Raw genomic sequence first — 20,593 nt, 5'->3', positions numbered from 1 at the left:
TTGACAGTTTAAACACTGAGTTTCAAGCAGCTTCTGAAAGTGTTTCTTCTTCTGTTAAAAAGAAGCTTTTAACAGTACCTGTAAGCACCTATATAGCAAGATTAACCTTCCCCTAAGAAAAGCTCACAGAAAACTAGACCCAACTCTGCTTTTCAGTATTTACACAGAAACTATGCACGGAACACAAGCATCATCTTCACAAAAATCAGCTAATTCTGGACAGAATAACTAGAAGTTATAAATCCCTTGAAAAAAAGAAAAACACACAATTTCATAGATTTCAAGACTGAACAAAATGCAGGTCATACACAGTCGTAACTCTGCACTTCTACATTGGACTAAAGGCTGGGGGAGATGCAATAAACACTCCTTTACCTTATTCCCTTCCCCATGTCTGCTACGTGCATCTCTGCAATTCACACCAGAAGTGGCAAGTAGCTACAATTCCTGCTCTCCGACAATCCTGGGCACAAGGTAAAATCCCTGCTTTCTTTTCTCAGGAAACACAAAAGAGACAACTGGCACGCAATGTGATATGCCCCATCAGAGCTGCCAGTCCCCCAAAACATGCTAAATGGGATTATGTTCTCAGAAAAGTAGGATGAATATGTCAGATTCAAGTTTCTGCCACGTTATCAACATTTGCCACCTTTAGCAGAGAAAACTTCTCGTCTTACTAGATAAATGTCTGCATTTTACGCTCTCTCCAGTTTGTTTTGATAAGAGATTTGAAAATTGGTGCATTTTCCTGATATTATGTTCAATTAAACCTGGGCCACTGTGTTTGAAGCCAGTGCTTTCTATCTCGCTGTGTTAAAAAGAGGGCTTACTTTGAAGACGTAGGACATGAAAAGACAGACCAGTTGTGGGATCAGTGAGTACTGAAAGGTGCAAATGTAATATTTTGTTATATAAATGTTATTTAAACACCTGAATTCAGCAGAGAATAATCTAACAATACTTGCTGCAGTTGATGTCCAAAAAGCTGTTCATTTTTACTGAACGTGGCCCTGCTTGGTCAGGTTGTGAGTGCCAGCAACGGAAAAAGGAGCCTCAGGTTTTGAGCCAGGTAAAAGCAGGGAGCTCAGGGCAGAGCTGTACCGATGAACCCTAAGGATCAACAGCACGGCCTGAGAAACATGGTCCTCGAGGAGAAATCCCAATTGTGACCAAATGTGTCAGTGCCTGCCTGTGAGCTCCAGCTCTGCTGTAGTTCACATACAGTGAAGAGCACAAACACCTGACGAGCAAGCAGTGCTGGCTGGAGATGTGTTTGCTGCAGGTCCACGTCCCCACGAAGGGGGAAGACAAGACGTGCTTCTTTCCATAGCTGTACATATTTAGCACAGGATGGGGACAAAGCTTTGACCTAGCTCCCTTGCTCCGTGCCCTGATTGTTTAAAACACTCTCCTTTTCTGGAGTGACAGCCACTGGTGCTGGCTCAAGGGACAGAGATGAGACATACAACTGACAACAACACAAATGTACCAACGCCAGGCCCAAGCAAAGGAGAAGCCAGAGGAAGTCTCATCCATTTCTTTCCTCTTCCCAGAGGAAAGACTATCTAGTACTAATCACAGTAATAAATTACCTGCAATTGGATTTAGCTATTTGTTCATCGCATTTAGGTTTTCCCTTCCAGAAAGACCTGCTGGCAGTGCACAACATTCATCCTCTCTGATGCAATTTATGAAACATTTTGGTGTTTCTTCCTTTGACAGTTCTGCCCTTTGTCTGTAATCTGCTGACCTTTTGTGCTTCATACAGGAGCATGAACAGCTACACAAAGTCTCCTACTCTGTGGTATTTCAGTTTCCATCTTGACTAGATTAATCTCTGCATTACTACTTCCACGCTGTTCAGTAAGAGAGCCACTGCAGCACAATACACAGGATGAAAGGTATTCTCTGACTTTTCTTGACTGCATTTCTGCCAGGTTGGTCTTCATTATTTTCCCAACAATTATTTTTCCATCACGTATCAGTAGTATCATTCATTCCATAGTATACCGTGAACCTAGAAAAGGTACTTTTCAAGCTAGAAAAAGAGTTGATGTGTTTGATGGGATACACTCTTCAGAAACCTCAACTCCCCAAGTAAGATCTAGATTTAAATTAAAAATACTTACCTGTTTTCCATGAGAAATCAATAAGGTACTAAAAATGATTAGAGCACTGTGTCTACACAAACAGTCTACTAAACACTGTATTTTGTAGGTAATGTGATACTAATTGTCTAAATAGTGGTAGAAGCCTGTATTTACTACATAAATACTTCTGATGTGAAGCTCTGAATAACTATATGCATGCATTAACTACTCAAACCACACAACACTTCTATGAAAGGTTAAGTGCTTTCATGTACATTTCACAGACTCATAGACCCTTTGGCCATACGCTAAGAACTGGGCTTAGAAACCTTGAAGTACAAATCTTTGTCCCTTCAAAAAGAAGGAAAATCTCTACAAGTGAGATGCCTGCACAAGTCAATTCCCTCCAATTCAGTGTGCCATACATGCTTCAAAGTCATAACTGGCCATGAAACCTGTAAGCAACTGTATACACACCTCCAGAGATAAATACGGAATGAGCTGATTCTGTGCTGTTCCAATGGACTTCCAGTGACTGCAGGGTGCCATCAGTTGTCCAGCCACAGCTGCACAAGTGCCCAAGGCAGCCAGCGAACATCACTGAACAGAACAGCAGTGCCGTCCAGCAGCACTGTAACTCCCCACAGGTTTCTTGTGGGGAGCCCACTGAATGTCCAGACAGTAACTACTTTCTTCTCAGCATTTACAGTACAACCCCAACACACACAAACTCTGTCCAGCATTTTAAAAGAGCGTTTGAAAGGCTCCGATTAATCCTTCAGCAGCAACAAATGCATTCTGCACAAGTACAGTTAGGAAGGCTTGAGCTCTCATGAAACACTAGACTTCTCTCACCAAAAAGGGTAACAGTCCACTCACTGTAGGTAAAGGGATTCAAAATTGGGTAAGAAAAACAAACATCAAACATCTAGGATAAGATGGATTGTAAAAATTTTCTGGCTGTTTTGATCAAACAGCTTGCAAAGAAAGTCCTCAATGGAAAAGCTAATACTGACACCAACTGATACATGGATTGAAAGCCTAAACCACGTATGCCAATGCATCTTCCCCTTGTATCTGTACAAGTTTAAAGACTGAAATAAATAAAAAGAGTGGAAAAATTATAACACATGCACAAAAATAGAACAAGATTCTAAAGAAGGAGAAAGAGCTAAAGTACAAGAGCTCGCAAAGTCTTCACGATGAAAATATTCCTCCAGCTTTTAAAATTGCATCAGTTCAGACGCCTTTTTTTTTTTTTTCCCCACTCTAAAAGAACATTTGGAGAAGGAAAACTAAGGCAAAACACACACAGGCAATGCAGCAAGGCAAGCCGATGAATGGAAGTTTAAATGTTTTGCCTTTTTGCAAGGAAAACAGACCACAGCACAGGGAGAAGCAAAGGCTGAGACCCTTGAGTTCCAGTGATAAATCTAAAGCTTGCACATTAAAGCTCCCCTTTGTTGAAAATGCTGTTAGACACAACAAAACAGAAATGTTACGTAAGTGCAAGCTCTGCCTCTGACCTTTCACTCTGTAACCGTCAGGCTTCATTAATTTTCACAAGGCCTGACAGCTCTAGCGTTAATACTCACACTTGCTGATCGAGCCACACAGCAGGTTCAGACTGCTACCTTCTCCTCTGAAACTCATGCATTAGGATTTCTTCCATGCTGGCAATGGAAAACCAAGTCTAAGAAACATTAAACACAAAAAACTACGTTACAATAATGCCAAGGTTGAGTCATAAACCCATGAAAGCAAGGAAGTATGGAGTGAATGTTGCCTCAGCACCTACAACTCAGCTGTGCAAAGCCAAGATATTGCAGCCTGTAACATCTTCTCTGAGCAACTCAGGTACCAGCGCTGCTCAGCCTAGCTGTCTGACACTGCAGAACCAACAAACCTACCACCAAGTGCTTCCATTCGTTCTCTCTCCCATCTAGGCAAACGGAGTGAGTTTGTCACAATGCTGGGCCGCAACATCGCCAAGTGCAGCTCAAACCCTGAGCCAGGGCCATGTATACACTGCCAAACCAGTCAGCTGTGGTCTGACTGAATCACACTCTGACATGGGGAACGGTTCCTTGCTTTTATGTATTTATGTCTCAACCGTAACATTATTCTAATGTAACCATTTGTGATTAATATCATTCTCTTCTCTTTAACAGACAAAAAGTACCATCATATAAACGGCAACCTTCTGTTTCACTTGAATGCTGCACAGCTTCTTTAGCACGATTACGGCACTACAGAGTTGTTTTTGTTGGTTTTTCTTAATCTCAAAGAAACTTTGAATTCCACTGGAGTATTGTCACCAAAACTTCTTTCCTTGAAACAGAAGGCTTCACTATTAGCTTTTTTAGCCATTAATACATGGCAAATATTTGTTTTGAAAAAGAACCTGGAGGATTTGTTTAGTCTAAGCTCAAAGAAAGAAATCCTCAGGATTTTCCAGCTCACAGCACTGCCAGCTGTAGGTGTAAAAAGTTCCCAGAATTGACTTAAAAAATGTGAAATTTGGAACATAAGTAGCACAGATTTCTCTGCTCACGAGCCCCCGGTAAGGCTTTCTTTGCAGGCTTGTAATTATGCAACCTAAAGGATGAAGCTTTTAAAAACACAAATAAATAAAATCGCGTAACTTAAAATCAAAAAAGCTGCAGCTATGGAGCTTCCCTCTAAATTTAGCAAATTCTGAAAGCAGCATCCTCACTGCAAACCACACGCCTAGTTCTGCCTTTTCATCTTTGCAAACGATTCTTGCAGAAATGGTAGTTCCTCCTACTGTTCTGTTTCCTACAAACAAAGCAACACGTAAAGGACCAGCATGACTGCTTTTGGGCTGTGTGCACACTTTTAGAGAGATCCTGTAAGTGAAGCAGAGGTCATGTGGGACAACGTATAGGGTTTTCAGGCAAAAACTTCTTCAGTCGTGTCAGTTTGAAGAGTGTACCTCATATTTACATTTCGATCTGCATCTAACTGCCCGTAGTTTCAGGTCTGTAAAGATCCTGTGACCACGAGCATCAGTACACTAAGAAATACTGCACCAGGGCTCACTGAACTACTTGTCCTTTCACTGTGAGCTCAGTCTCTTGAGCTCTGAGTATCAAAGCTGAGAACAGAACCAAACACTGCCTTCTCAGTACCAGTGGGGCTACGGAGAAATGTTCTTATTGAACACGATCAAGGCAAAATTGAAAAGGAACACTTTTGATTGCTATTGTATTAGGCTAAAATATAGAAACGAAACCTAATACTATCTAAATCTAATAAGAAAAAGCCATCTCTATTTCAAAAATTTCAAAGCATTCTCCATAAACGCATCACAGATCAATTTACATGGTACTTTTGCCAATAAGCAAAACGAAATCACAAGTTCCAATTGGCTTAACTCATATTGGAAAGTGCAAAAGCAAATACCGGAAAATGCAATTACTGCAAACAAACTCCATTTTCTTCATTCAGGAGGGAATTCCAGGGAACATTTTATTGCCATCAAATAATATTTCTAAAGGCATCAATACCCAATTCTATTTTCTTTCCAAAGTCCCCCCACGCTATATAACCTCATCTTCTATAAGGAAACTCTCCAGATTTTGAAATAATACATTGGTAGTTGATATTACGAACCTCGAGCGCAGACATATTGTATTAATTTAAATGATTTTTCTCTCTGAATCTGAAGAGCATCAAAACCAGCAGCCCCTGACACAAACAGTTCTGGACCTACTTCTCACAATATACCCTTTGTTTCTGTAATTTACAATTCCAATTAAGTCTTTCTGTTAGTATATAAAATAAATGAATAAAAGTCATCCATAAGGAGGTCAGCTTGAGAACAATTATACAGCAAGTAATTAAGCTACTCATAATTATCACAGACAGAGGCTTGGAATTTTCATGTACTTATATTTTCACACCATCGAAGGCCAGACAGTGCTAAAGGCACTACATAAAATAAGATCATTTATTTGAAAGATAATTTAAGAAAGATCATTTAGGAAAGATAAAGCTCTGGACATCAAATGCTGAAAGAAAACTTGCCACAAATCAGCGAGAACTACGGACACAAGACCCAGAACTAGACCCTGCTCCAAATCATTCTGCCTTTTCAGCAGGGAGCTCTGTGTGAACAGCATGATCGAGAAATTGACATGCGCCATAGCGTCTCCAATGCCAGCAAACAACCTTAAAATAAACACATAAATAAACGAGGAATTGTAGGACACACTCTCCTGTTTCTCACCTCAGTGAACGTGCTCCTGTTATTTGCATTCTCATCCTTAAAGAAAAGGTGCCGTCTGTGTGGCTCACAAAGCATAAGCAGGCACTTCCCTCTGTCTCGCAGCCTGGGAAGCCTCACCACCAGTTCTGAGTATTCCTCCAAAAGCCTCTTTTTCAAATACGTAAGTGAAACGTTTGATAAACTATTTTACTTTTCTTTCTGGAATAAGGAATCTGTTACACACTTTCTCCGCTTCTGTTGCGGAATTGAAATCTTTCCTGACAAAACAATGATTTTTGAGTACAGTGCTGATAAACTGCAAAAAATCCCGGGGCTCGGATCTGACCACCAAACATTAATGTAATGTGGGCAGATTCCAATAAAGGCAAGGCAAAACTAGTAAGCGGGAGCAGCAAGAATTACCCCAAGTAAAATAAACTGAAAGGGAAAAGAGAAACAAGGTAACATCCTTTTAAAGTACCTTAAGGCTTTAAAAGCATGGACTGCTGTCTAAAAGCAGGGCATGAGCTTTACAGCAATTCTGAAAACGTAACATTTCCAATGTGCTAAAGCAATTAGCTGCTTTGGAAGTTCTATCCTGCGCTCATTTGTTGTGATTTTACTTGTAAACACATAGCATAGGAAGCAAGTCTGATTTTCAGGGATATTTTTTACACAGGTTTTTGGATGGCAATGCTGATGTTGGCTGGGAATTGCTTCTTCCTCTTTCAAGTCAGAAGAGGAAAACATCTAAAACCTGAACTAAACTCCATTTCTAGAAGGAGACCAGTTCACATCTGACAGCGGTATGCACTGTATTTCAGAATTACCTTCATTCAATGTCCCCCCCTGACATTTTTTCAGAGGATAAAAAAACAAAGACAAAGTACTGGGAGAACGCAAACAGAAATTACAGACAACTAAAAATACACAGGCAGGTCTCTGTGAACCTCCAGCACCGTTTTCTGAATTCCATGCCTGAATTTATTATTCTAAATAAACCTAAACATTCCATTACAGTCTTTCACGATGAACTTGGATACCAGGAATCTCCTGAGTCCTTTAAGGAAATTCCTTTTAATAATCCAGCCCACAGAGAGACTTCTTAGCTGCTGAAGGATACAACCAAGTCACTCCAGCTGCATCATCTTATTACAAGGAACTGAATTTCTTACACCCGGGCTTTTTTCCCTAGCCATCTACAGTTGTCTGAGCAGAACAGCACATAGTCTCAGATATTTTCCTTAACATATACTAACCCTAAATACTAAAAGACAACGGTGGAAACTCAAGTCTGAAAGCATTAACCATGGAAATTAGAGCCAGCGAGTTCTGATTTCCAAATCTCACCTCTGTGACTATTTTTGCCACCTCCTCTCTTCCTCAGGCTTTGCAGAATTTCCATCACCAAACTATTTATGCTACAGCATCCCAGGACCCCGTGGAAGAAAGTCTAGACAAAAGTTTTCTAGAAATCCAACGTGCTGCTTGTCAGCTTTCAGCAGACAAACCAGTGTGCTGAAGTACCTCCTAGTGACCCTCACAAAGCAAAGTGAACATAACAGATGAATGGAAAATATCGTGTAAAATATAACTCCATTCTGCAATATAAGTTCACGTGCTTTCTCTGTAACAGAACTGAGGTAAAACCTGCCTCTTTTACTCTTGCTACAACAAATCCATTGGCCCTCTGCTGCAGCCATCGCTGCTCCTTATTAAAACAAGGGTAACAGTGCCCAACCTACTGAGGTACTAAAATGCCTTTAAAGCAAGCTACAGGGTGCGTGTGATACTTCTTCTGTCTGTGCACTTGAATTTACAGTAACCGTTTTGTGAGGTGCTGCAAAACCTCTGTGATGCAGCATCAGTAGTTTCCCTTTGTGTAAAGAAACACACCAAAAACCCTGGTAGGTGAACAAATGTTCCTCTGCAATTAAATGCTATCATTAATCATTAGAATACGCAGCATTTCTTATTTTGCATCTACTTTGCTTTCTTTTGAGTCTCTCTTGACTTAACCATTTTAGACCCCATTTCTAGACTAAAAAAAAAAAAAAAAAGCCATAAGAAGGCATGATACACAGACCTTAATTTTTGCTGAATAAAGAGGAGATCATAGTCACAGCTGGCCATTAAGACAAAGCACGAACAGAACTGCTATTTCAGTCACTTACACAAAGGTAACAATTTATGTCTTATTTATACTCCTTTCTGCTAAGGTTTTGCCCTTTCACCTCAAAGGCAACCATCATTGTTTTTACAGCTGGCTTGACGGAAACATTTGTTTATGAATGGCTATATTGCTTCCACTATAACTGTACGCACATCCTCTCTAGGAACTCAGTCTGTTGCCAGCCCACATTTTAGCATACATAACCAGCGCTGCCTGTCACCAAAGCCGTTGCTTTTCCTGCCCTCTGCCCCAGTACTGAGTAGCAGGGCTGCCCAGGTGAGGGCCCAGCACAGCACCTCCTGAGCCATCCTCACTTGCTCAGTCCCTCCCTGCTCTCCATGTGTAGCCAATGACATGGAGCTATAATTTATAGCCAGGTGACTGCACGTGAGGAATGCCTTTCCCCATGGTAAACCCTACAGAGCCCAGTGCTCTCCCAGTAATTCCTTCACCAGCAGTTGGAAGGGTTGCTATTCTGGAACCTTTCCTCAGGAAAACAAGTATGGCCAACGCTGTTTTATTCCTAGCAACCAGCACTGCTTCCAGAGAGGACATGAGAGATGAACTGCTGACAAACACTATGGAGAAATCTCCTGCAGAAGGCAGCAGAAAATTTCAAGGCTGCCTCGTAGCTTTGCTGCTCGTTCACAGTGGGGACTGCAAATAGCAAATGCTGCTGAGGGAGTGCAGAGATGTAAGGGGATCACATGAGGAAGGGCAGTTCAGAGAAAGTAAGGAAGTGTGGGTAATTTTTTAGCATTTGTAGCTCTGTTTTAATCTAAAACTCTCCACGTTTCTGTTGGTAGCTACCCAGAACAATAAAAAGCAGCATTCAGGAGAAAAGGAGCTATGATGCCCAATGCCTGGCCTGCAATATTAGACTCTGGTTCATTAGAGAAGACATACATAACCCTGGGGCCCTGATGTTTCGCTCATCAAAAGTCATAGGAAATTCAAAAGTACAAATTGTTTCTGAGCTCTCATTTGTTAATTGTATTAACTTGGAAAGAAATTCAAGCTCTGGAAAAGCAGGTGAATCTTCACTGCTTTATATCCCCATGCGCTCATTTGTCTCTCTTCTTCGGAGACGCCGTCCCTCCCCCAGTTTGATGTGATTTCGCTCTCTTCTGTGCTGCTCTTGCATCTCCTTGCCTCTCTCCTTGCAGCACCAGCCCCTGTTGTGCTGCTTTGTTCCTTCTCTGCTAAATGCGCTGTCAATAGCAAGTGAGGCTCCCAGAGCCATCACCTCACAGCATGCTGGAGAACAGAGACCGGCCTGGCTCAGGGAGAAGCTCGGTGCAGTGTGCGGACAGCCCATCTCTAAGCAGGCCATGTGCAGGCCCAGCGCTGCCATCAGCCCCGACACGGGATGCTGACAAGAAATTTCCCCACAGACAAATGGTTGCTCCCAGCTGCACCAAGGGGAGCTGACAGAAGCAGCCCGAGGGTCTCACACCCACCCCACAGAGACAGCCCCTCAGAACAAGCGGCTGCTTTCCCCTGCCGTGCTCAGGGTGACTGACAGGACAAAGAAAATACAAATTCCTTCTCCAACGAAAGTTCAGAAACGGGAGTTCTCCTCCCCTTTCTCTCCCTGCAGTCGTATCAGATCGCCCACAAACACAGCGGCCATCCTCTGAGATCAGCATGGTTTCCCAGTACTGCCAACAGTGATTTCAGGCTCTTCTACGAGACATGCTGCAGAGGGGAAGAGGTGGCAATGCACAGCTTTTTCCTTTGCAGCCCTTTTGTGCCACGACTGGAGCATTCCCCATACATAAAATCCACGCAGAATTTGTCAGAGCGCGAATCCTCAGCTTCAGCCCGCTGGAACAAGGATTAATTAACAGGCTACAGAGGCTGGTTATAGCTAGTAAGAAGCAATGGTCTATTTTGTCTTTAATAAAAAAAAAAGTCAGTAATTCTTGGAACATTTATTAACTCCCCCAGTATAGGCAATTACTGTAAGATAAAGGTCTGCCAGTCTTGCATTAAAGTAAATTGCTGCATGTTGCTTTTCTACTGCATAGTAATGTCCACAGTACTGTGAATAAATGCTATCATTTTGGTTTTAAGCTTGAATCAACCTCTCAATCTGATGTTTGTAGCAGACCTTCACTCTCAGTGACTGGCCACAAAAGAAAACAAAGACAAAAATCTACAAACCAAAAAAAGCAATCTGGCATTTCACTGGTTTTATAGCTCTGGTTAAGGTAATCTCACACACTCCTCAACGTGCAAAATTGAAAGGAGGAGGCACAAAACCCAGAAACCATTCCTGCTGTCTGCTATGTTCCACAGTCACATACAACTTTAAAAAATAGAGTGGTGACTTAAAAACAAACAAACCCACCCACAGGCTCCGTAATACACAGGACACTGCCAACCAGCTTTAAATTGAATTACACAGCCTGCTAATCTTTATGATGAAATAAAATTTCTTTGAACACTGCACAATATACTAAAATCTGCAGTGCTTTCTGCCCCTAGTCCCAGCCTCTGTCTGCTCAAAGCAACTCCTCCATCCCTGAAACCATTGTTCTTTCTAAGCAGGAACGCGATGACCTGCAAAAAGGAAGATTTCTTATTTTAATTAGATGTAGTTAATATGGTGTGCGTGATGTGAAAACTTGAGAGATGGGAGTTCCTGCGCTCTGTATATTCGGATGCAAGATTTACTTTCGAAGCGACAAACCAGTGGTATACAGTGAATACATACTTGGACTGCAGGCTATTGAAATCATTCCCAGAGCTGATATACAGCTAAAGAATCTGATGACGACACCCATAAAACTCTCTATTTGGATAGTGCTACTTGTTTGATATCCCATCGGTGCAACAACCATACATCTATCTTCTCTTTTACTGCGTATTTGGGAGAAAGAGGAAGTGAAAGAATTGTTTTGATTACTTTAAATATTTGTTTTCACAATGGTTTGCTATTTAAAACCTAGTCATTCCCTGCATTTTTCATGTAGTCCAGGGAAACAAATCCAAGAAATGATCCAACAATTATCATTATTAACAGTCCTGTCCAAGAACTGTGCAATACTCGGTGCTGTGGCTCCCTTCTTTCATTTAAAATTACCAGAAGAACATGCTAGATTAGGACACATGAAGAACTAACCAACCTAGAATATCATTCCTCTTGAAAGCATATCTAACGTGAGCTGTTTTCTAGTGGCTGTTCACACTTCAGGGTTTGGTTTGGCTGCTTGGGATTGGCAGTACACAGCCTGTATTGGGAATTCTGCACCATCTCCAGTAATTAGGTGACTACAGTATAAGAAGAAAAGCTCAAAGTTTCTCTCCATGCCGTTAACAGATTATAAAAATAGTCTCTTGTGAAATTTCTTTATGAAAAGTTGCCAGGAATAATGAACAAATCAAGAGAGCAGTGTCAGTCAGTGGAAATCCTGTATGGAAGTGGGTATTAGGTAGTGATTTCTTTTACCTTTTATGTTACACCTTCAGGGTTCTGTTTTCCACAAAGTATATATATCTGACACAGAGCAAAGGATGAATATAAGGAAACAACGGAAATAACAGTTGCATAAAACTAGAAAGAAAGATACAGGTAGGGCTTTTGGATTTTATATCCTTTTCAGTGTAGATGACTACATGAGGAAAACACTATTCAACCAATGAAAAAAATGTACATGGCTGTATTTTTCTGCAGTTTTAAGACGCAACCTTGAAATTATTTTTCTTTTCCTCTAAGAAAAATAAATTAGTATGCCCAAAAAAGGTGAATGCAAACAAAAGCTAAGCATCAATAATTAATTTGTTCAAGACATATGAGAATTTAAAAGTACCAATGAGAGTTTAACTGTGACATTAAACACAAGAAGCAACACTGCAATAAAATCTAAATAAAGTTGGGATGACGTGCATGTCCCAGGAAGCTAAATAAATAAAGGAACACTAAAACTTAAGACTCCAGATTCCATCATATAAACATTTTAAAAAACTCATCAATATTCCACGCTCATAATCACAGAATGGCTTAGGTTGGAGAGGACTTTAAAGATCATCTGGATCCAAACACTTGCCATGCGTAGGATTGCAATCCACTGGATCAGGGTGCCCAGGGCCTCATTCAACCTGGCCTCAAAGGCCTCCAGAGATGGGACATCCATCTGGGCAAACTGTACCAGCACCTCACCACCTCTGAGTAAAATAATTTCCCTAATACCTAACTTTTATCTCCCCTCTTTTAGTTTGAAGCCATTCCCCTTATCCTGTCACTACCAGACCACATCAAAAAGTTGGTCCCCCTCTGCTAGTAACCTCCTTTCAAGTACTAGAAGGCTGCCATGTGGTCTCCCCGGAGCCTTCTCTTCTCCAAGCTCAACAAGCCCCAATTGCTCAACCTGCCTTCATAGGAGAGCTGCTGCAGCCCTTCAATCATCTCAGTGCCCTCCTCTGGACCCGCTCCCAGAGCTCCACGTCTTTCCTGTGCTGGGGGCCCCAGGCCTGGACGCAGCGCTGCAGATGGGGCCTCACAAGGGCAGAGCAGAGGGGGACGATCACCTCCCTCTCCCTGCTGGCCACCCCTGTTTTGATGAAGGCCACCCCTGGCCTTCTGGGTGGCAAGAGCACACTACTGGCTCACGTCCAGCTTTTTGTCCAGCAGGACCCCCCAAGTTCTTCTCTTCGGGGCTGTTCTCAATGAGTTATTCTCCCAGTCTATGAATATAATCCAGGATTGCTAAAAAAACCCAAAACAACTCTGCATGTAATACCAAGAGGAATCAGTAAGAACCTCTGAAGTATACAGCCAATGTGGTCTGGCCCTACAAATAACACAGAGCTCGTAAAAGCTGCAGACAGAAAGCAAAATGCCAGCACTGACCTGTTATTAAAACACACATTTCCCATTCCGGTGCCTGAAGCCCAGCTCAGCTCCTCACCAAAGCCACCCGCAGAAGACATAGCAGTCTTCAAAACCACGCTAGGAGGTTTCGCACGAAGCTGCTTCCCTTTCTCCCAGAACAGCTGTGCAAAACCCATGCTTACAGGATTAAAGCCACCTCAGCATTTTCTTTCACTCGCAATATTTTTTTTTTCTAACAGTTAAGAGTTTTGTTCAAAGTGGTATTTTATGTTTAGTCACTTAATTATTCATTCTGGCTAAAACAAGTAGAGCAATATAAGGTTCAAAATATGTTCCAGATGGTAAAAACACAAATCAGAAATAAATCATTTTATAAAAATAGGAATACATTTGTTTTTATTGCCATAATGCTACTCTAAATTATGCATAAGCTTCCTTTTGGATCTAAATTAGTGCAGAATACTTTGAGCTAATATCCCTCTGAATTTTGAGAAATCTAGAGCTTACTGGCTTGTCTCAATAGAAAAACTTTCGTGTCAGATGCTGAGATAACTCACATCTGAAGCACACCGGTCAGGAGCAAAAGCTCTGAAGGACAAATAGTTGGTCATACCGCCACTGTTTTCAGTGCACAGAAGCAAAAGTCATACAAAGCTCCAAATGAAATATTTCTTGATAAGAGATCAAGCTTGGGTAGCATGAGGGAACAATTGAGCCAGACTGAGAAAGAACACACGAGGACTGTAATCACAAATTTTTAAATGGTGATAAGAGCTTGAACGTGGTACACCATTTTGTTACAGCTCTTTGTCTGTTTCCAGCTTAGGTCTTATTTTCTGAAGATTATTTTGGCAGTTTTGGATATAATTTCCAGTTTCTAAGGTGCTAAATACACAAAGAATCAACTGACTGTCCTTACCTACCACATTTCCAGTGCACTTCTTTTGTCATTTGTTCTGTTACAGGCAGCAGTTGCAATCTGAAGCAGCTATTTTCTATTTTCTAGAACTAAACACTCTTAAATGAGCAGGAGCTACTTAACATCAGTCCAACTAATACAAAAATAAACTTTAAAAGAACCAATGACACATTTCTGAGAACCATACCCATATATGTATAAAGTAGCAAGAAAAACACCGCATTAAAATAGTACAATCAATATTTTCTTTTCACTTTAAGTAGCATGACGGAGAAACTAAACAGCAGGGAAAAGCTCAATTTTAATTTTATCTGTATCAAGACCATCTATATCAAAGGCAACAATAGACTGCAATTTAGAAAAATAAAATTGTTACACTCCAGACCCATATTTATTTGTTCACAGCATCATTCACAGAGTTCCTCAACTCCTCGAGTAATAATCTAGAATAATCAGAAAAATACTGGAACGGGCATTCGAAACAAAAAACACGGCAGAAAAAAACCCCATAAAATAAGCAAGCTGCCAAATCCCAAAATAACTCAGAAACAAACAAACAAACAAATAAACCCTATTAAATCCATTAAATCTACTAAAATCTATTTTTGAATACATTCAGTGAGAAAAATACTGGGCACAGAATAATGCCTTAATTCTCCCCCAGCACTAACTCTGCTGGCAGTCATTTCACCTACTTGGATCCATCCATATCCAGGCTGGACAGGGCTCTGAGCAACCTGACCCAGCTGTGTGCCCGTTCTCTGCAGGGGAGCTGGACTCGATGGCCTTTCAAGGTCCCTTCCGATTCCAAGGATACTATGATATCCACCACTACAAAACTTTGCCAGCTTTGTCCAATAATACATCTCATAGTAGAAAACTTAATTAAAAAATGACTGAAAAAAAATCAACAATATGAAAGAACCATCCGAATAACAACAACAAAAAAAACTTTTGAGAAAATGACTGGAATAGTTGTGAGTTATTTGCACAAGTACGGCTATGCACAATCAGGCCCATACTAATTGAGCACCACGTGCATATTATCATTCAGTAAAGATATACCTGCCTGAATTTATCTTTGCTTTCTCTTCATTTCAATTACTCAATCACTTTCCATCACACAGGAAAGGAAGTATTATATTACAAAGACAGAGCTATAATTAAGACACTCCTGCATCTCATTTCCCATATATGACTGAATGAGAAAGGCCAGGGAAAACAGGAATGCTGGTAACAGCAATATGTTGAGTACATTCAATGAGGCTTATACTGGGCACAGAATAATGTCTTCATTCTTCCTCGGCAAAAAATGTTGTGTTTACTGCAAGGTCAGTTAAGTTACTATAAGAGATTTTTAATGAAAACAATTATAAATTTAAAATAACTGTGTTTAAAGCATTTAATAGTCACTGAGGTCAAGTGATTACAGCAGTTACAAGACCCGAGGGACGTGTTCACACCAAAACAAAGAGAATAAATTAACTGAGCCATTGTATGCAATCACTAAGTGACCACAGAGGTTATTCAGCATATGAGCCTAGATGACTTTTCACGGAAAACCAACAATGAAAATTTATCAACTGAAGGGGAAAAAAAAACTAAGAATCTGTAAAAGCTGCACGATGGGTTGAGAGCTAGAAAGATTAGAAAAGAAGATGTAGAAAGCATGCTCTGTGATCCAAATGCAGAGACAAGGAGTAAAAGCATGCACTCATCTCAGTAACACTCAAGGTGCTGAACATTTTGTTTCAGTGAAATCATTGAAGACTTGCAACGGTGTGTGGGACCAACAAACTTTAAAGTCACAAGGAATTGCCCTCAGTCTTTGCAACTCTGACACATGTAACACACAGAGAAGAAAAAGTGATACAGAAATTCATTATAATCATCTTTTAATTTTCCCTTGGCTTATCAACTACAAAAATTACTTGACTGGCATTGCATCTTAAAATTATTCCATTATATAATCCTAGTGGAGATAAGTGTTGTTTTACCACAAAGAAAGCAAACTAAGATGTAGAAGGAAGTCAAGTTCTTGTTTTGTTTCCTCAAGGTAGAAGAGATACAGATGCTTTGACTCCATCACTGCTTTACAACAGGATTGCCAGTGAAGACACAGGGCAAAAACACATCCATGAATTCATTCTGTTTTGATTCCAAATGAGGAGAGGGCAGCACTGGAGCCAATATTCATGTGATTCCATGGAGGAATCAATTTGCAGCTTCACTTCATGCTAGAAACCTAATAACCAGTGTTGTTGTATATATGGAGATACAGGTAAACTCAGTGCTTGTCAAAAACAAAACAAAACAAAACAAAACAAAAAAAACCAACTAAACACCAAAAGAGGTTTTCTCTGCACCTGAAATATAAAAGGCTGAGGACAAAACCAGCAGGTCCTCTCGCAGCCATAGCTTCCAGCTAGCTTCAGTGACACCAAGTGCCAAAGAATGCAAAAGCTGCTTTCTCAGATAAATACCATGCTGACATCTACAAGAACTATGTATGTTAAGAAAGCCCCATGATATATTATTCAGGCTGGAACAAAATCTATTCAAAGAGTTAAGATTTGTCTGTTGCAAATGTTAAACAAAGGATGTATGTGATAAAATAATGCCATCATGAAATGCCTGTTATACACAAGGGAAATGCCAATGCTTATGCTGTAAGAGTCCCTGCAGAAATCTGGGAACACAGTATCAACTTACTTGCTTTGGCTTTCAGCAGTAAGTACTGAGTCAGAATTTTCCAACAACAAAACACTGGACATAGGCTCTGGTTGTAACAAAATAATACTTGTGTAATGACCTGATAGCCAAAGAACTTTCACAGGGATTCACTTCGGAGATCAACACACTCCAGAAAGCAATTCCTTTCCTGGAGCTGCCTGATACCAAAGGCATTTGTGACAACTGAACCTCACTGAAGAGCAGCGCTGCCTAACTTGTCCACAAGGACTGGAACTGGGTGGGACCACACCTCCTGAGCTCAGGGGAGCCCTGCAGCCTACCCAGCCCTTACACTGCTTTCTCATCCTCTTCCTTCTTTGCAGTACTTGAACATGTACATGTCATCACAAACCTGGACATAAGTACATAAGCAACAAAGCATATAAACTGTGGAGGACGATTCCTATTATGTGTTTTCCATCAACTTATGTACAACTACTTCTCATACCATTTCTGAATTCCTAGCCTAGTGAAGCCTAGGGGGGAAAAAAAAAAAAAAAAAAAAAAAAGTTTTTGAGGCCATTAAATCTAGAGCTGTTTTCTAGAAATATGAACAATACAACCAAATTTCAATAACACAGCAGTACCCCAAAGCCCCAGTCCTGCATGCACAACCACATAAAAGGCAGAAAAGCATTCTTTAAAATCGCACCAGAGAAACCTAAGATCAGAGGGCAGATGGTTTGAAAGAACAGTATGGACAAAGTGCAAAGGCAGGTGAAAAAACTGAGACTATAAAAGCTCTTTTATTTAAAAATTACTTTTGCAAATCTTAATATTCTTTACTTATCCCTTGAATGGTCAGCCAGTGTTCTCCAATGGAATAAAATGATGCTATTATGAGGTGTAGAGATGAGTTAAAGCATGATGACAAAGCCATGTTTTCAAAGGTTTTTATGCACTGCTCTAAACTCGTCTAACGTTTCTGGAGGATCAGCTGGCTTGAGTCACTTTCGCCTCTGAGGATTTCTAGTGTAACTGGTAACACAGCAGTGCCCAGCGAGCCTACCAGCTGCATTTGCAACAGGAGCACCACGGACAAGTTCTCCTTCTACCTTTCGGACTTCTGCTGTTGCAAGCTAATTGTCTTCATCTGTAGCTACACAATAGCAAGACACTGTCACAATACAGCACAATACAAAACACCTTCTGCTTAGGAGGCGTTGAGCATCTCTGTGCAAAGCAGTTCTCTAGCTCAAAGCACTAATCACGTTACTATGCCAGTAAAAGTTTCCTCCTTCAAATTTTGACATCCTGTATCATTCAGAAAAAGGACTTTCACTATTTCTGTTTATAGTTTATAGCTTTTAGTCCTGCTTGAAATTATAGTCAGCCAAAAAGGCAGAGCAAGCACTAGTTTTGGATGTGGACATAAAAGCCCATAGCGTCATGGACGCTGAATGCACTCACATTAGGTGCCACCACTCCCTCAGGGCACACAGAATGTTGCACAGTCCTTGCTTGGGAGTGACAGAATCTTTCCCCCAAGATAACGCAGAAATGAAGTGAAGTCCTTATATTTGTCTTAATTAACAGAATCATACTGAGCTAGAAACAGCACATCACATGAGGACAAGTGAAGCAAAGGTAGGGGGGGTGGATTCTCATGTGCTCTAATTCAATTAGGAAGCAGTGACTGACACTTGGACAGGAGAGGTTAATTGGGGTCACCAAAACGCAGTAATTCCTTACCTAACCAGTCATTAAACTTCTTAACCTCTGAGGGCAGTCCCAGCTCGGTGAAATCGCCCGTGTGGAGAAGGATGTCCCCATAAGGCATCTGGATGCCATCTGTTCTGGAGTGTGTGTCTGAGATGCAGACAAATCGCGTGTGGCCCGCTGGTTTTGGAGTATCATATGGGATAGGGTCGACCCTAAAGCAGACACAAAGATCTCGTAACAGTTACAAGGTTAAAAGCCTCACATCTATAATTTCAAACATCAACACAAATCCAAGTAGACATCAGTACGCATGCACACCCATTTGCACACACCACGCTGAAAGAAACCACTGTAAAGTAACGCTGCCAAAAATCAAGGAGGGACCACATTCTCAAATACTTACCTGGTAAGGAAGGAAAATTAAGTAAATATGTAGGACATGACCAGTTTCTGCTCCTGATACCAAAATTAAACACTGAAGGGGAAAAAAAGGTTTGCGGGACTTAGAATTTATATAGATTTTTTTTCAACATCTGCCTTGTAAATAAACAGGTGCACAGGTTTTAGATAACAAGTCCTGCAGGTGGGCCAGCAAAAGGCTCTCACTTGAGCTGAGCTCAGTATATGATTTTGTTCAAGGGCACAGGCACTCCTACCATTCCCAGCAAGGGTGTTTGTTCACACACTCAGCTACAATGCTTTGATGAGGCCTGGAAATTGCAGAATTGAGCATAGTGTCAACTCCTTACTCTCAAAAATCCTGAGCTCATCCGTCACTATAATTCAACATTGGAATAGCACAGAACCTGGCCTAACATTGAATCAAACCCTGCTGCAGCTATATAGAATTTCAATCCATTCCTCTGATGTGCTACTTTGATCATGGACAGAGCTCAGCTTAATTCTAAGAGCTGCAGGAATTATTATGGTCCACTACCATCCCTAATCATTGCAGCACTGCAAACAAACCAAGCATTTTAAAGCACTTAAAATAATTTTATTCAATAGGTGTATATTGGAACAAACCAACACAACGATGTGCATTCAAAAATTGGAGCCTGAAAGTAGAAAAGAATATCTGACAGAATTTATTAGTTTTGCTCTTCGTACTGCATGAAAAACAAGGAAATACAAACTTCGTAAGTTTTTCTTTACCTTATGAAAGTCAGTACACTGAATTACTAACAACTACACACTGAAGTGTGTGATAACTTCTGCTGATGTGCTCAATTCCAGCTCCCTAGGGAGGTGAGAAAGCTCCCTACTTTGAGGAGCTTACAGTGAAATCTCCAAGCGGACACGCGCTTGTTGGGCTTCAATGAAAAAACGGCCACGTGAATGCACTTCCTAACAAGGCCTTACTGAATCTATTTTAGATTTGGGAGAATGCTTACACACAGCTAAAATTCCAGCATATGAGAAAACTGTGCGTGCAGAGAGAGCTACTGGTCAGACTGCATTTTCCTAGGTGCCATGAATAAGTAGCTCCATTCAAACTGTATTTCCCATGCATGCCTCACATTTGGTTGCCACTGGGTCGCTGAACTTTTTTTTGTAGAATTCAGGCTCGACAAGACTGTGTTTACTTTGATACGGTCTTTATTTAAAAACAAAATTGCTGTGGGCTGGACGGTATGGGAAGGGGCAGTTCAGCAGAGAACTCTTTGCCTTTTTGGTACTGCACCTCCTTTTCCTCCCAGAGAGCCACACATGATTAGTTGAGTCACAGAACCAGTTATCACTACTGAAATGCCTCACTGCAAAACATGAGCTAAAGCAATCGATGGATTCATCTTTTCTACAAGAGTTAGAAAATAATAAAATCATTATTATAGAGGAAAACTCACTTATCCATTGAAATTACACTACTAAGCTGGGCAGAAATAACTATAGGCCACAGCATTTTGGTATCTGCTTTGCTATTCCCTGTAGTTTATTCCCAAACAAA

General features: G+C 40.9%; 1 protein-coding gene across 2 annotated transcripts in view; it reads right to left on the bottom strand.

Annotated features, from left to right (window-relative positions):
- MPPED2 (metallophosphoesterase domain containing 2) overlaps positions 1-20,593 on the bottom strand; it is a 90,149-nt gene that overhangs the window by 42,882 nt on the left and 26,674 nt on the right. For both annotated transcript variants that reach the window (XM_042837337.1, XM_042837336.1), the window contains one exon: positions 18,676-18,857. In XM_042837337.1, coding sequence (XP_042693271.1) covers positions 18,676-18,857 — 182 coding nt within the window. The remainder of the gene's footprint in view (positions 1-18,675; positions 18,858-20,593) is intronic.

This window comes from Centrocercus urophasianus, unplaced genomic scaffold, assembly GCF_019232065.1.
Source record: "Centrocercus urophasianus isolate 14NV4802_14NV808 unplaced genomic scaffold, USGS_Curo_1.0 seq_7, whole genome shotgun sequence".
NCBI classification, from domain to species: Eukaryota; Metazoa; Chordata; class Aves; order Galliformes; family Phasianidae; genus Centrocercus; species Centrocercus urophasianus.
This window is presented reverse-complemented; position numbering and strand designations above follow the sequence as displayed.